Consider the following 16,166-nt stretch of genomic DNA (forward strand, 5'->3'; position numbering starts at 1 on the left):
ACGTTCTATCTGGTATGAACAACATTATAATTATTATTTTTAATTTACATTAAAAAAAAATAGTAATATTTTAAGTGCCTGCGTAGTCCCCTATGTAATATAATACTATATAATAGAGTCTTGCATACAAAAATTAATTATTTATAAGCAAAACATTGATAAATCATCTCTAATTATATATTGACGAAAAAAATATTAAACATTATCTTATATATATGTGTAAGAATTAAAACAAATCAATTTTAATAGCAGTTTTCATTATATGGCACGATAACAACTATATATACATACCAAGTTTTAGATAATGATATTTTATTACAACATATGTATATAACCTTAGTAACCACACAAAAGTAGTCGAACAATTTATAATTAATTAATATCAGGTTTGCATATGCTAATTTATAATTGATTACATCCTCCCAAGAAACCTCTCTGCCCTTTTTTTGTTTATTGTGCTCCTTTGCACGTTCTGATGATATCATGATCATCCCCTCACTTAATATATCACCTCTTTATATATATTTACTCATTTCATAATTATATTAAATTACCTTCACTTAATTTAATTTACCATAACAATTAACAATGGTCATATACGTACGTACCTAACATAAATAATATAAACGGTATATGAACTAATTAATTAAGATCTGTTTATTATTTGGGACGGTGATTTTAATTTTTTTATTCATTTTTACGTTATTTTAAAATATATTTTTTTAAACTTAGTTTGCTACATGGATTGTAATGTGAATTGCGAACTATATTAGGTTACGATTTGAATTGCAACTAATCTTGCAATTTTAGTTGATTTGCAATGAGAGTATTTAAAACACCATATATTTATAATTTATAAATATTAATAAAAAAAAGAATACTTTAAAATGTATAAATAAAGAAACCTCTTATTATATTATAAATTATTATTGATTGATGACTTTGCATGAATTTAAAATTTGGAGAAATTTGAATTTGTAATATGTATATATTTAGTGTATATTAAATTTTTAAAAACTAACAAAATATAGGCACACTTTATATTAAAATACTCATTATACTATTTTTTTTGTTTTTTTTTCTCTTCTAATTTCACCATTCATACTCTTCATTCTCATTATCGATGGTCGTCTGATACTACGTTTCTTTTTTTATATATATATATAAATTTTTTATGTTTTTGTGCATAAAAAAAATAGCATTAGGCCACTATCGGACCATATTCTACATTTATAGATGTTAAACTCCATTCATTAAGCTTGTCAGGAAGGCATCAATCCACCATCATCAGGCCTAACAAAAAAATTAATTTTTTGCCCAAAACTCAAATTTGACATTTTTCGACCCTAAATCTAACATCAACTCACATATAACAGACATTAATCATACAATTTATTCCTAAACCTATAAATAAAATCATATATTTCAACCCTAAATCACACAAAATACAATAAAATAAAATGGAAAACTTACATTCATGGGGCAGTGGTCGTGGTTCAAAGATTTTGGGTCCTGGGTTGGTAGTTGTCTGTGGGTTGATGGTTTTCGATTGGAGGCGCGGTGGTTGGCAGTTGTGGCCGTTGCTAGGGTATTCGTGTGAGTGAGAAGAAGAGAGTGAGAGAGACATAAAGAACAGAGGAAGCGAGAGAGGAGGGGTAAGTTATGAGAGGAGTATTTTTAGATTTAATGAAAAAGTTGCCTTCAATTTGCACCCTATAAAATAAAGATGAGTACACCTCATTATTAAAAAAAAAAAACCTAAATAATTTTAAAAAATTACTTTTAATATTTTTCTAAATAATTTTTCTCACATTATTTTATGTTAATTTTATTTATTTTATTTTAATATTTTTTTCGAAATTAATCATACATATATTTTTTTCTAAGAAAATTTTATATAAATTCTTATTTTATTTTTTTATCCTAATATTTAAATTATTTTTATTTGATAGATATTTATTTTTTAAGAATATGAATTGAATGAAAAAAACTTTAAAAACTTAGTATAATTAAAAATATAAATCTTATATCAAACAAAAATTATTAAAATGAAGTATTTTTTAAAAAAAAAAAATTGGGTGTGAATAAAATTTTCCCTCACTAATTTTATTTTTATATACTTAGATTTAGTGTATCAATTTTACCAAAATACATAAATATTAATTCAAATTTCTTATTTAAAACTTCTGAAAAAAAAAAACTTAATAAAAAATGTATTATTATGAAAGCGTCAAACTATTATATATTGACATGTGACAATATATATTATATCAAATTTGGAATTACAACTCCGTTCAATTTAACCATAACCACTATGCAGAATGTTATATTTTGATTACAGTCAATTGTGCCAAATGACAATTTTACGAAATCCATAAAATTAATGTGTTCATAAAAATGGGACAGAAAAATTACTTTTATTTTTTAGTGGTACTAGTTTTATATCAACTAATATATAGCAAAGTAAAATGTATAATCTCAATAATTGATTTTGTACCAATAAAAATTTATACTGAAAATAAAAAATGGAGCATAGAGAATATATACATAACAACAATACATGCTAGGAAAGATGGACCTACATTATGGGTTGGGTGGGAAAATGCTCTCTATCTTCTTATTGTAAGTGATTTATACAGAAAAAGTAATAATAATGGCTAAAATCTCTATTTTGTTATTAGCTTTTATTTTACTTTATGAGCACTATTTTTTCTAAACAAACTTACATGCATGCATGATAATTGATAAGGTAAAAGTAAACTTTCCTCACAGTATATATTTTTATAAAAAAAAAGAAAAAAAATCTATTCATATGTTAGAAGATATTATAACTTTTTTTTTTCTTTTTCAAATCTACATATTGTCCTTTACAATTTAATTTTCACCCTTTTTTTTTGGTGGGTAAGGCTGACAAGAGCAGTTAAGTAAGTCTTATGTAAGGAAAGACATTTGATAAATTTCATGGTTGAAATGTTTAAAAGTACAATACACAAGATCATCCCTCCCGACACTACTACTACAGTTATACTAACTAAAAAGTCTTAAATTTCCATATCCAGAAAGCCAACCCTACACCTGACACCCTTAACCCCAGTTATAATTAACTTAACCATGGTTCAATTCCACTATTAACTCCACAACAAACCAAAAAAAATACTTCTGTAGCTTGCCACTCTTGTCTCTCTGAATTTCTCTCTCTAAAACTTGAGATTCTCTTCTCTCTCCTCTTCTTTTTATTTTATGGTTCTTCAAGAAAAACATTGGTGAAAAAAAAAAAGAGATCTTTCAGAGCTCGCACGAGGGTCTTCTTTCATGGTTTCTGCCAAAAAATAATCCCAAACATCATTATCATCAGGTACTGTAATTTTTTTTCTTTCAATGAAATCTTTTCTAGTATTTTCATTTTGAGAATCTGTGTTTCATTTTTCGTTTGTTTAGTTGATTTGGTTTTTCGCTTACAATGAACTTTGTTTTTCAGTTCCTGAACTGGTTTAACGGAAATGGGTCGTGTTTTTGGCTAATTTTTTTTTTTTTATGTTTGTTTTTTCAATATATACAAAATCTTGTCGTTTCCTTGATCTTTTTGGCTGTGAATTAATGTACGACATGTGTTTATAAGCTATTTTGCTATTGATGATTTCGATTTTTTTTTCCCCTGATCTGTAACATGGTTCAACATGGTTTGGGTACTCTTACCGAAATTACTGCTGGATTATAAAAAATTATTTTTGGGTGGTCAAAGATGATGGCAAATATATTTACATATATATATAATGATCGTAAAGTCTTCTTTAAAAAAAATGATGATTAAAGTCAATTTTTTTGCTTAGTTTGCTGGTATTACAGATTTGTGTATGCCCAAAGACTTAGACTTTTAGGTTTGTGTAAACCCAAAGGTTTATACTTTAGGCTGTAATCAATATCATTACTTAGTTTTTCTTATTATTATTTGGGAGTGCTGGATCTGGGACTAGTAATACTTCGTTTTGTTTCCATGGCTTTGTAAAGGTATTTGGAGAAATTTTTCTTCATTATAATTATCTAGTTAATGGCTGTCTGAACTTATTTTTTTACTTTTTTCTTTATTATTTATCGTAATTAATTGTATAAATCTTTGTTCATCTTATCTCTGCTTTTTTTTTTTTTAATGTATATTATTATTTTGAAAATCTTATTGCCAACTTTAAGACTCTTTAGTGGGCTTACTAGCTTTGATTTTCTAATGGATTGAAAGTGGAACCGTTAAGTTAAATGCCTGGAGTTATTATTGATTTACTAATAGTATTTTATGATGGAATAGTTCAATTATTTTCCCCTATTTATTGTTTTTATTTTCTTGTTAGTTTGTTTTACATTCAATTGAAGTCTTTATTACCAATCCAACGTATCTGATGCATTATTTGTGGACCTAACTCATTGAAGTCATGACTGAAGTTGTTGTTACTCAATTTATTAAATTGCAGGAGAAGAGATCATATAGAAAATTTTAAGTTGTATTTTTGGACAAAGTTTAGAAAGTGATTTGAGTGGAAAAAGTATATAGAGCAGGGTTTTGCTGAGCTGATCTGTATTGGTGGATTAAAAGATTCACTGAGTGTTCGATGGGAATTTTCGAAGAAATGGGTTTCTCTGGTAATTTTGAATTTGTTTCAGCTCCTCCACGGGAAGCAGATGAGGCTTTAGAACATGAAACAGAACCAGTGGGAGAGGAGGATTATAGTGATGAAGAGATGGATGTTGACGAGCTTGAGAGAAGGATGTGGAGAGATCGAATGCTTTTGAGGCGGCTCAAGGAGCAAAATAAGGGAAAGCAAGGAGTTGACAATGCAAAGCAGCGTCAGTCCCAAGAGCAAGCAAGGAGGAAGAAAATGTCAAGAGCACAAGATGGAATTTTGAAGTACATGTTGAAAATGATGGAAGTTTGTAAAGCTCAAGGTTTTGTGTATGGAATCATTCCTGAGAAGGGAAAACCAGTTAGTGGTGCTTCAGATAATCTCCGTGCTTGGTGGAAGGAAAAAGTAAGGTTTGATCGCAATGGCCCAGCTGCAATTTCTAAGTACCAGGCAGATCACTCAATCCCCGGTCAGAACGAGGAATGCATTGCTGTTGCATCCACTCCTCACACCTTGCAGGAGCTCCAAGACACTACTCTTGGCTCACTTCTGTCAGCATTGATGCAGCACTGTGATCCCCCACAGAGGCGTTTCCCACTGGAAAAAGGCATCGCCCCTCCTTGGTGGCCCGATGGTAATGAAGATTGGTGGCCTCAGTTGGGTCTACCTAAAGACCAGGGGTCTCCTCCATACAAGAAACCTCATGATTTGAAGAAGGCTTGGAAGGTTGGGGTCCTCACAGCTGTGATCAAGCATATGTCTCCTGACATTGCAAAGATTCGGAAGCTTGTTCGTCAGTCTAAATGCTTGCAGGATAAAATGACTGCTAAGGAGAGTGCTACTTGGCTGGCCATTATAAACCAGGAAGAATGTGTAGCCCGCAAAATGTATCCTGATAGATGCCCACCTATGTCAGGTAGTGGCAATGGATCTTTTGTGATTAGTGACACCAGTGATTATGATGTTGAAGGGGTGAATTTCGAACCTAATGTTGAAGTAGAGGAATGCAAGCCCCGTGATGTCAGTTTCTTCAATATGGGTGCTGTTGCAGGGAGAGATGCACATCTGATGCAACCACCAGTGATTCCTAAAATTAAGGGAGAACTGGTAGAAATGAGCTCGGATTTTGTTCAAAAGAGGAAGCCTCTGGCTGAAGAGTCACAGTCCCAGATGAGGGTGGATCATAAAATTTACACATGCGAAAACCTGCAATGTCCATATCATAATTACCGACTTGGATTCCTTGATAGGACATCAAGAAACAATCACCAAATGAACTGCCCCTACCGCTCTAATACTTCTTCACAAGCTTTCGGGATGTCAAGCTTTCAAATCAGCAATGACAAACCAGCAGCATTTTCCATGCCTCAGTCCCAACCTAAGCCTCATCCTCCTCCTGCTGCACCAATGAACCAAGCAACTCAATTGAATGTTTCAGGGCTTGGTCTTCCTGAAGATGGACAGAAGATGATTTCTGAGCTCATGTCATTCTATGACACAAATATTTCACCCCCACAGACCAAAAACTTGAACTCCGGAAATTTTAGTGCTACTGATAGCCATATCCCTTCACAGCAAAATTACCAGTTTCAAATGGAGGATAACTTTTATAATCAGGGTGTTATGGGAAGCAACACATCTGAGCAAGCCAATGTATCATCTTCTCCCCATGTTGGTTTTCCAATGTCAGAAGCTCAGTTCGATAATCAGTGCAAGGCATTTGATTCTTCATTTGACAACAATCCAACTGACAACATTGTGGACTTGAGATTCAGCTCTCCTTTTCACTTACCACCGGTGGAGTATACGGTGGATCCACTGCCAAAGCAAGACTCGCTCTGGTTCCTCTGAATGCAGAACTTGATCTTAGCCTTTCTTGACATGCCTTCATAGGCAAGTGGTGTAAATTGCATAGGGGAAGCTCATCGGGAAGTTCGTATTTTCTTAGCCATCGTCGTGTTTGGAACTTTCTCGGTTTCTTAGTTTAGTTCTTTGTTCAACCTCTTAGATAAATACTAAGTCCTGAACTGGGTTGCTTTACTGCAACTTCATCTTCTCCAAGAGTGATAGATTATGTAGTCTCTTTTCCAGAAGTACTCAAGTGGGGGCTAATAAGGGACTGGAAAAGAAAGAACCAGTCCAACATTGGCCACTGTTGATTAAATGTAAGATTTAACTTTGGCCTGTTTTAAAGTATTTACAGATACGTGTCTCTTATTCATGCAATGGTTCTAGATTTTTATCTATGCTGAAAAACTACCTAGTTCTTGTAAATATTATAAATCTTCATTCTGGTCTTAAAATCTTGACTAATTTTGCATTTGTTGTGTTTGGTTTTTATTGAGGAGTCCCAATTAAATTGATTCTTTTTCATTCACAATTACCTATGAAAATTGGAATCCTAAGCTAAGCTGATGAATCAAAATGACCCTTCTTGACAAAGATGTTTTGTAGGTTTTCGAATCATAATTGAGCCACTTGTGTGATACTGAAGGTCCAACTAGAGTAGAGATAAGGAAATGGAAATGGGGTTTGGTCTCTGTCGTATCTGATGGGTAAAAAGATTGGTCGACCTTTGAAGTTTGACCAGAGATTAAGACTTGTGTCTAGTATATATAGAAAATAGAATAACACGTGGTCCCCGTGTTTGGCACGAGAGAAATTTGGCCAAAAGAAAGTGTGTTTGGAAGAAAAGAAAGCTCCAAGAATCAAGAGGTTGGTCAAAGTTAGGCAGCTGTGAAAGTGGCCTTGATTTTTCACCCAGTATAAGATAGAATCTAATAAGCATCAATACAAAGCAAAAGAGATCAAGATAAAAGGGCCCCCTAAAAAAAATCCAAATAATTTTAATGTTTTTTTTTTCTCCTAAAATGTGTTGTTGGAAGATCCAAAAGAAATCTTTTAAAATGGCATTGGAATAAGTATAAACCGTACAATTTTTTTTATTTATTTGAGATGGGATTTTGAGGACTATAAAAATAGTTGATTCACTTTTGAAATAGAAATATAATGTATGCGTATTGCTGTGTAATATAATCAATTTATATTTGTCGTGAAAAAGTTTGATACAGTTAGAGGATAAGATGCTGAAAGAACAATAGGGTGATCAACAAACTATTAGGCTAAGCACCTAATTCTTTTATCCAGAGAACTTGTCAAGACCACATAATTAGACTCCTGGCAAGAATATTACTTGATTCAGTCCCAGTCCTTTTTAATAAATGGAGAGATTATAGTTCCCATTATGGACATACTTAAGTCTTAAGACTAGAGAGAGAGTTTTTTGTAATTTGATCTCAGAACCAATTGAATGTGATTTTGGAACCCTTTGTTAGTTTTTACATTTAAAAGGCCACCTACTGGGAATTTGTTTACATAAAGTTACAAGCTTTTTGACAAAAGTTTTTTACCTCTTTATTCGATTTGATAAAGTAAATGGGAATAGCAGTGGCTTTATGAGGTGGGCAGCCATATAAATTTGAATATCAATAAACAGATGATTCAACATGTTCATATCTATTTTACAACATAGTACAAAACTTCTAAGCAATTTGAGTAAGAGAAAAAATGAGATCGATAGCACAAAACTTTTGACTACAAAAGAAATGAATAAATCTCTTAAGCTTTTTTCAGGAATGAACTAGCCTTAGACTGATTGACTGAAGAAAAAAAGAAAACCCCTCATTGCTCTATTTTACAAGGGTGAAATCATTGTGATTTCAATAAGCATTGCTAGAACTTTGGATCAACAATGAACAATCTATCCATGCTTCCATATCTGAACTCTAAACGAATCCTTACTTATCCACATCTTCAAATGTCTGTTTCACCTGTCTTATGTCCAAAACTAAGGTGATTTCATTATCTGAGAAACTTCCGAGCATATCGCAACCAACGGCAAACAGACAAGTTGCAAAAATGACTTTTTAGCTTTCAAATGGCCTAGGGATTTCTGTTAAATATATCAGGGGGATATCCCTGGAAGAAGAGGGACAGGTGGCTCTTTCATCTTCGTTTTCTCTACCATTATAGCTTGAGTTGTTAAAACTAAACCAGCAATAGAAACTGCATTTTCAAGGGCGCACCTTGAAACTCGACAAGGATCTAGGATGCCAGCATCTGGAAGATCTTCATATCTATTAGACATTGCATTAAACCCAATTCTCCAATCACTAGTACGAATCTTCTCCACGACAACTTCTCCATCAACTCCTGCATTACCCGCAATTGATTTTGCAGGTGCTAGAAGAGCCTGTCATCCCATCAATGAAAATTTTAAATCACATTTCTGACGATGCAAGATTTCAAAAACAGCATAAACAAAAAACTCCCTAAACATTGCATAACGCTTCCGAACAGCATTTGATGACACAAAAACAGTACCCTACAAATATTCTTGCAAATGTTATTTTTCAAACGCATGTCACCAAGATTTTTATACTAGTCCAAATATGCATCACATATGCTGAATGACAGTTTCTACTCTACTCTTTGAATAATCTTTTGAGCTGCACACAATAAAGAGTATTCCTGTAAATAAAACGATTACTCAATAATTGAACAGAAAATACCTTTTCAATGATCTCGGCACCAATTTGCTCGTCAAAATTATCAAATGTAATTTTAATGGAAGGAATCAGTTCTGAAAGATGTACATATGTGGCGCCACCACCAGGCACTACTCCTTCATCCATAGCAGCAAATGTGGCATTTTTTGCATCTTCAATTCTGAGTTTTCGATCTTCAAGTTCTATTTCAGTGTGTGCTCCTACCTAAACCAAATACACATTGCATGCTGGAGTAAACACACATATCCATATTTGATACAAAACATATTCATAGATTAATATTAAAATGTTAAACATTAAAACAAACTGAATCCTTAATGATAAACCTATAAACCCATTGCTGAAAATAGTACCATTTTTGTTCAAACAACATTTTCTCATTAGGTATTTATTTTTCTTTCTAAACTTGTATTTCTTTGATTTAAGTAGCACATTGCTTAAAACTTTGATGAAAAGTATCAACAAAAGTATTATCACAAACGATAGACCCCTGGTACCAACAGTAGCAATAGGCAGAATATAGATGTGTTTTATTGAACAATAGCAGAATTTATTTTTTTTTAGAAAAAGAGGCAAAGGTCACATGTCCGTAAGTTACCTCCTTCCATATTTATTAAAAGTACACACTAATGGCAGAGGAAACCGTAGCTCTATCCCTAGATTTTAATATGAGCTGAAAATAAAGATGTAAAACTGTGCTTGGAAATAGATCTTCATGTTACCACATGACACTTTCAACAGACTTTAGTGTTTTAATCTGAGCCAACCAATATATTTAACCATATCCCATAACTAAAACATCCTGTGTAAAGCTTCAAAACTATATAATTCTACCCCTTATACACTGTGAACCAACAACAACTTGAAACAAAGACTTCCACTTCCACTGATTGGGCCAGACTCAGAGTCAGATGCACAATTAAAATCCCTGAGTAAACCCCTACTATATTGATACAAATACAAATATACTTCTAGTCTCTTTTTTCTATTTTTTTCTTTTTTTTTGAAAAAGAGAAAGAGATCACTTGTCTTAGACTACCCCCACCCCAGTTCATACTTCTTGTCTCTAAGTTGTGCATAATCACCTTCTAGGATTTCTAGGATTCAATATGTTTATCTTTTTGCAGGTTTAGTATGCCGATGATGGTTTCTCCCATTTGATACAATGCTCTTATTGGTAATTCTGTTGTTCTGTTTTTGGTTCCAAACTACTTTCTTGTTGATTTAGGATTACTCTTGGTTACTATTTAACTTGGCAATACTGGATTGGCCTTCAGAGACTTGTACTTTTGAGTCGTCATTTGTATTGACAAAACTCACATTCTTCCTACTCTCTAACCCTTCCCCTCTAAATTCTAGTTCTGCATGAAACTTAAAAAGTATTTCAAAATCCCATAATTTTGTATACTTGATGAGATTTGCCATTTGCTGCATTAAAACGAATTAACTGAGATATGATTTCCAGTGGCCAACAAAATGATATGATTTTAAATTGTTCACTCATTCCTAAAACAAGGTTTATCTGTTCAGAGAACTCCCTAAACAAGTTTAAAACAAAGCCCCACCAAACCTTGCTATTTGTTTGGAAGCTATGAAACATTCACCAGGTAGATGGCCTTGAGGAATTGGACTTAAAACATGATTGATCAAATCACAAGCCTGAATGCTCTAACTGGTTCATGAAATTGAAATTATTATATAAACGCATACCTTAATAACAGCTACCCCACCACAAAGTTTGGCAATTCTTTCAGAAAGCTTTCTTGACATGTATGCGTTATCTGTTTCAGCAAGATCCTTTTTTATCTGCAATATCCTTGCCTGAATTTCAGCTTTAGTAGAAGGATCAGAAACTATGGTTGTTGAATTACTAGTAATGGTCACTTTCCGTGCAATACCAAGTTGATCTGAAGTTGCACATTCAAGGGTCAATCCAAGATCTCCAGAGAGAAAATCAGCACCTGGTAATACAGCAAATTATGAAAAAGGATGGGATGTTTTCTATGCTCTATCATAAAAGAATTCTATAAATAATTATGTTATATTACAATGCAATATCATTTACAGGCACATAAAAGTCATATGAGGAATTATTTCATTCCTAAGCATCATACTAATTTACATCTTATTTGGCAGACTGTAATGTGGTATTTATTTGGTGCATAGTTCAAATTCAATGGTTTCCAGCCAGGTCAATCTGTAGTATACTGCAGAACATCTTTTTCATTACCATAGCCTTAATAGTAAGAAAATAGTACTTTCAAGAAGGTGCATTGAAAGACTTCCTCTCCTAGGGTTTCTCGTCTCTCACCTTACTCTCCTTTGTCCTTTCTAGAAGCAAGTACTAAAAAATAATATTGATGCCTATCCAGTAGAAATAAAAACTTAGAAGGTGCAGAGTAAAATTACAAAATAAGAGTTCTAATCTATCGAAATAATTGGAAACCTTGAACAACAATTCAATATTGAATAGTGCCAACATAAACACAACCATACTTTATTTGATCAGTAAAACTGAGGTTCTTGACCAAATTATGAAATTATTCAACTATCATAAGAACTTTGGGCGAAGATATAATTATGGCTACACAAATTACAAACTTATGAATAAATCAAGAATACTGAAACGCTAATCATTGAGATGAAACTATGAAAGAAAAAAATGATCACCTGTCATAAGTGCAATATCTTGCAAAAGAGCTTTCTTTCCATCTCCAAGTCCAGGACATTTTATAACAGCAACATTCAGTAGACCTTGCATTTTGTTTACTACAAGAGTTTCTAGCACTGCTGATGAGATATCCTCTGCAATAATAAGCAAGGGAACACTCAATTGGGTAGTCTTTTCCAGTAAAGGGACTATGTCCTTAACAGCAGAGATCTTCTGATCAGTTACAAGGACTTTAGCATTGTCAAATTCCACAGTAGACTTGTCTTGATTGGTAATGAAGTGAGAGGACATGTAACCCTTGTCAATCTGTGCAGAATGTACATAATGATGTAAATACAAACATAAGGGCAACTCTAATGGTGAAACCCAAATTTAGTGTTAATCAACACGGAATCAACACCGAAAGATTACTATTTTAGCACTAAATTTTTTTTTAATTTTAACCACAACACCACAAATTATACTAAAAAGTATTTTTTTTATATTCATATTATTTTATTTAATTATTTTAGCACTAAAAAGTTTTCCAATCCCAACCCAAAAAGTATTATTTAATTAGTGGAACATCGTATACTCCCATAAAAATAAGATAGGTTTGCAGTTCGATTGAAAAGTTTTGTGGGAAAATCACATTATATATAGGATTTTGCTGCTCGGTTGGAGATGGCCTAAGTAGATAAAAATAGCATGAATATCATGTGGTTTTTGATTGAAGAGCTCTGTACTGAGGTTTGGATTCGTTTGTGCATGCTTGGTTGCAGTTTTGTACTTAGATTTTGACTATCTATAGTTCTAGTTTTATGCTTTTCAGTAAGATACAATACCTCAAGTACACTTAAATTAATTCTTTAATATATACTACCTCAAAATAAGGAATGCAAATCCAGAATTCAAGTATACGTATAAGCAGAAATTAAAGATATAAGTATAACCATCAATTTCCAAGCAAGAAGCAACAGCCATTTAGAACTACCAACAATAATCCATCACAGAGATACTGTTAAGCTGTCAATTTAATACTAAAGCTTTGAACATTTTACACTTGTAATTTAGCTTCGGTTATGTGGGATATCAGGGTATGAAATATTGAAATATAATTCAACCTGATATGCACAGTTTTCAGCTTTTATCATCAAACAATAATGAAAGAACTTTCCATATTTAATTCTTATTAAGTTACCTTCATTCCTTCCTCAACAAGCACAGAGGTTTCAAATGATGAGGATGACTCAATTGAGATCACTCCATCAGGGCCAATTTTTTCTATAGCGTCAGCAATTAAGTTCCCGATGAACTCATCGTTTCCAGCAGAGATTGAGGCCACGGCTGCAGAACAAAGCCACTTTTAATACATAACACTAATTAAGTTATAAGCTATAATATAATATGAGCAAGTAGAAGTCATGACCTTTAACATCACTCCTTCCTTTCACAGGGAAACTTCTATCCTTCAAGACTTTGACCAATTCCCTTACAGTCTTTTCCATTCCCTTTTTCAAAGAAATTGGATTAGCGCCAAAAGCAACAGCCAACAACCCACATTTGATCATTTCCCGGGTCATTATAATCGCAGTGGTGGTACCGTCACCAGCCAAATCATTCATTTTACTTGCAACCTACAAGTGAAACTCTTAAATGTGATATCTCTGATTATAAACCTCAAAATGAATCAAAACAAATTCAGGGAGAGTATCATGTAGCAACCATGGATAACCTCTTGAATTAGCATTGCCCCTGCATTTTCGATTCCATCTGACAGCTCTATAGATCGTACAATTGTAACACCATCATTAATTACTTTTAGCTTGTCACCCTCAGAAAGAATAACATTTCGCCCTGCACGGTTCCACTTGTATCAGATAATCATGAAGCACAGATAAGAAAACATACTTCTAGAAAAAGACTTATTTTCATTTATGAGTTGTGAGGGAACATGGGGTAACCATAATTCATGCGTATAAAAAATAATAAAATTCAAAAACACATAAAACATAACGAAATTCAACAACTGATGGTTGTATAACACAAACTTTTTCCAATAGTTGAAGAAATCACAGTTTCAAAGCTCGCCTCTACACTTTGAAACACGTTTTATTTAATATGGTAAGATTAGAAAACCAGAAATGAACTTTCATATATGAACTAAACGAAATTGGCGTCTACCCAGATTGCATATGAATGATTAGAATGAAACCCAAGTATCGAAAAGGAAAGGTAACCTTTAGGTCCTAAGGTAAGAGAAACAGCATCGGCTAGCTTATCAATCCCAGCTTGTAAGGCTTCCCTACATTCAGAGCCGAATAATATCCTTTTCGGGCCAGCTCTGAGCACAAGAGTTCTCCTTCTTTGTAGATTTTTCCAAAACCCAGGAGATAGTCTTTGCTTTCTGCCATGGCCTTGTGCTTGTAACTGCAAAATTACTCATCATTAGTCCAAAAACACCATTGTACAAATACCCAATTTACAAACTAAAACCGCCCGAGAGGAAAATTACTAACGGAGAACAATGGTGTCTGAGGGTAGAGCTGAGAATATGAGAAGGCAATAGGCATTTCCCTTTCCGTTGGGGCTATCAGTTTTCAGCTATCTGAACAAGCTTACGAGGTTTTTGCTTTTCAAGGGTTTAAGCATGTAAGGTAAGGTGGTGTTTGGTTCAGTGGGATTTAATTGTAATTGTAACGGTAATAGGAATAGTAATAGAATGTGATGGTAATATTAATGAAATTACTAAAATTATGTTTGGTTTATTTTGCATGAGTATTGTAATCAATTTTTTTATTTGGTTTAGTATAAAAATAAAATTGAATAATTAGTATATTGACTAAAATGTTCTTATTTTATTTATTGTCAACTACATTTGGTAAAGAGGTAAGAGAGAGACGGGTAGAAAAGTTATTTTGTAGTATATTGGTAATTATAATCCTCATTTATGAGTTATACGAATTCATCCAAGTAATGTAATACTCATTACAATGTAAAAGGATTACAAAAGTTAAAAATCCCAACCAAACATTATAATTGTAACATCCATTCTATTCCAATCTTAATTACACTAAAGCAAACATATCCTAATAGCAAAGCAACTCCACCTAGTATTAATTGTGATTCAATTGTGGTTGTAAGTTAGGTGAATAATCCTCATTTATATGTTAGTTTCAATTCTATTCTTTTGGATGTTAATCCTTTTTAATAGTTGTAGTTAGTGGTGGTAGTGTTGTCCATACACTTAGCAAATTTTATTGTTAGTATAAGAGAACGTATATAAACAAGTGTTTGTCCACGATTTTTAAATTCTTTTATAAAAATTACAAATAAAAAAAAATACTATGCAATTACAAATTATATTTTTCCAAATTGCACAATACAACTAGAGCATTGAGTATGTAATAGGAAATTTTATAAATATGATTTAGATGGCCTCACACTATAAATTTTAGAGAATAATCAATTTTTTAGGTATTTTTAGTTTTTTATTTTGAAATGGAGATTTTTATTTAACGAGAACATTAATCCATTAAAATAAATATTAAATCTAAAGGAGCATTAAGCTCGCTAAAGATACAATCTGACATAAAATAAAACTGTCTCACAACGCAATGAGCAGCCTATTTGCAGATCGTTTTGTTGGAAATTATTTTACCAGAATCTTAGATCTACTCACAAGTATGTTTATTAACATCCTAAATAAGAACTTTCTAAAACGATAAATTAAACACATATAAAGTTTAGGAAACCTTACATTGGGTGCAGCGGAATATAATGTCTCCTTCCGTTCAGATATCTAGCCCTTGATTCCTTTCTGTAGCAGAGCATTATCAATATCTGAACCTGGATCTCTTTCTCTGAATCTTTGATGCTGAAACTCCTTTGCTGATGATCTTTCTTCACGATCTTCCTCACTATGATTGAGGTATCACTTGATGTGTGTGGGCACTACTCATACACTAAGGTAGTTCGAAATTCAAAGGAAGAGAAGGAAGAAGTGGCAGCTAAAGATAGGGAGAGAGAGGCTCAGTTTTTCTGAATCAGAAGAAGTGTTTTTCCTGAAGCCTTCACTATCTATTTATAGCATTCCACTAGGGTTAGATTTGAATTATATGACATTAAAATAATGAAAAAAATCAACTTAAAATACCTACATAGGTGGCCGGCCATACACTTAGTGGATTGGGCCTTGCTTTTTGCAATTTTGCAATTTTAACACCTTTTGTATCTGATTTTCTCAAAAATGCCAATTTCCTAATTCAACCATTTAAATGCCAATTCTAACCATTTAATAACTATAAATAATTATTAAATAATATTGTCATTTAT

At 32.7% G+C, this 16,166-nt stretch overlaps 2 protein-coding genes across 3 annotated transcripts; one reads left to right on the forward strand and one right to left on the reverse strand.

The window, feature by feature from the left end:
* The first annotated feature begins 2,703 nt into the window (after nucleotides 1-2,703).
* Nucleotides 2,704-6,916, forward strand: LOC115706251 (ETHYLENE INSENSITIVE 3-like 1 protein). Its single transcript, XM_061108248.1, has 2 exons — nucleotides 2,704-3,355; nucleotides 4,464-6,916. The coding sequence occupies exon 2, from the start codon at nucleotides 4,602-4,604 to the stop codon at nucleotides 6,462-6,464; it is 1,863 nt and encodes a 620-aa protein (XP_060964231.1). The 5' UTR covers nucleotides 2,704-3,355; nucleotides 4,464-4,601; the 3' UTR covers nucleotides 6,465-6,916.
* Nucleotides 6,917-8,061: 1,145 nt separating this feature from the next.
* Nucleotides 8,062-14,607, reverse strand: LOC133033484 (chaperonin 60 subunit alpha 2, chloroplastic-like). Of its 2 annotated transcripts, XM_061108249.1 has the most exons (9): nucleotides 14,351-14,607; nucleotides 14,072-14,261; nucleotides 13,567-13,688; nucleotides 13,261-13,468; nucleotides 13,033-13,178; nucleotides 11,852-12,158; nucleotides 10,892-11,142; nucleotides 9,185-9,385; nucleotides 8,062-8,865 (listed from the first exon to the last, which is right to left on the reverse strand). In XM_061108249.1, exons 1-9 carry the CDS (start codon nucleotides 14,402-14,404, stop codon nucleotides 8,578-8,580), a joined length of 1,767 nt encoding a protein of 588 aa, XP_060964232.1. In that variant the 5' UTR covers nucleotides 14,405-14,607; the 3' UTR covers nucleotides 8,062-8,577. The 2 variants fall into 2 exon arrangements, with proteins under 2 accessions (XP_060964232.1, XP_060964233.1); XM_061108250.1 differs by lacking the exon at nucleotides 14,351-14,607 and having other exon boundaries at nucleotides 13,557-13,688; nucleotides 14,072-14,099.
* Between the last annotated feature and the right edge of the window lie 1,559 nt (nucleotides 14,608-16,166).

The sequence above is a fragment of the Cannabis sativa genome, chromosome 1 (genome assembly GCF_029168945.1).
Source record: "Cannabis sativa cultivar Pink pepper isolate KNU-18-1 chromosome 1, ASM2916894v1, whole genome shotgun sequence".
Classification (NCBI taxonomy): Eukaryota; Viridiplantae; Streptophyta; class Magnoliopsida; order Rosales; family Cannabaceae; genus Cannabis; species Cannabis sativa.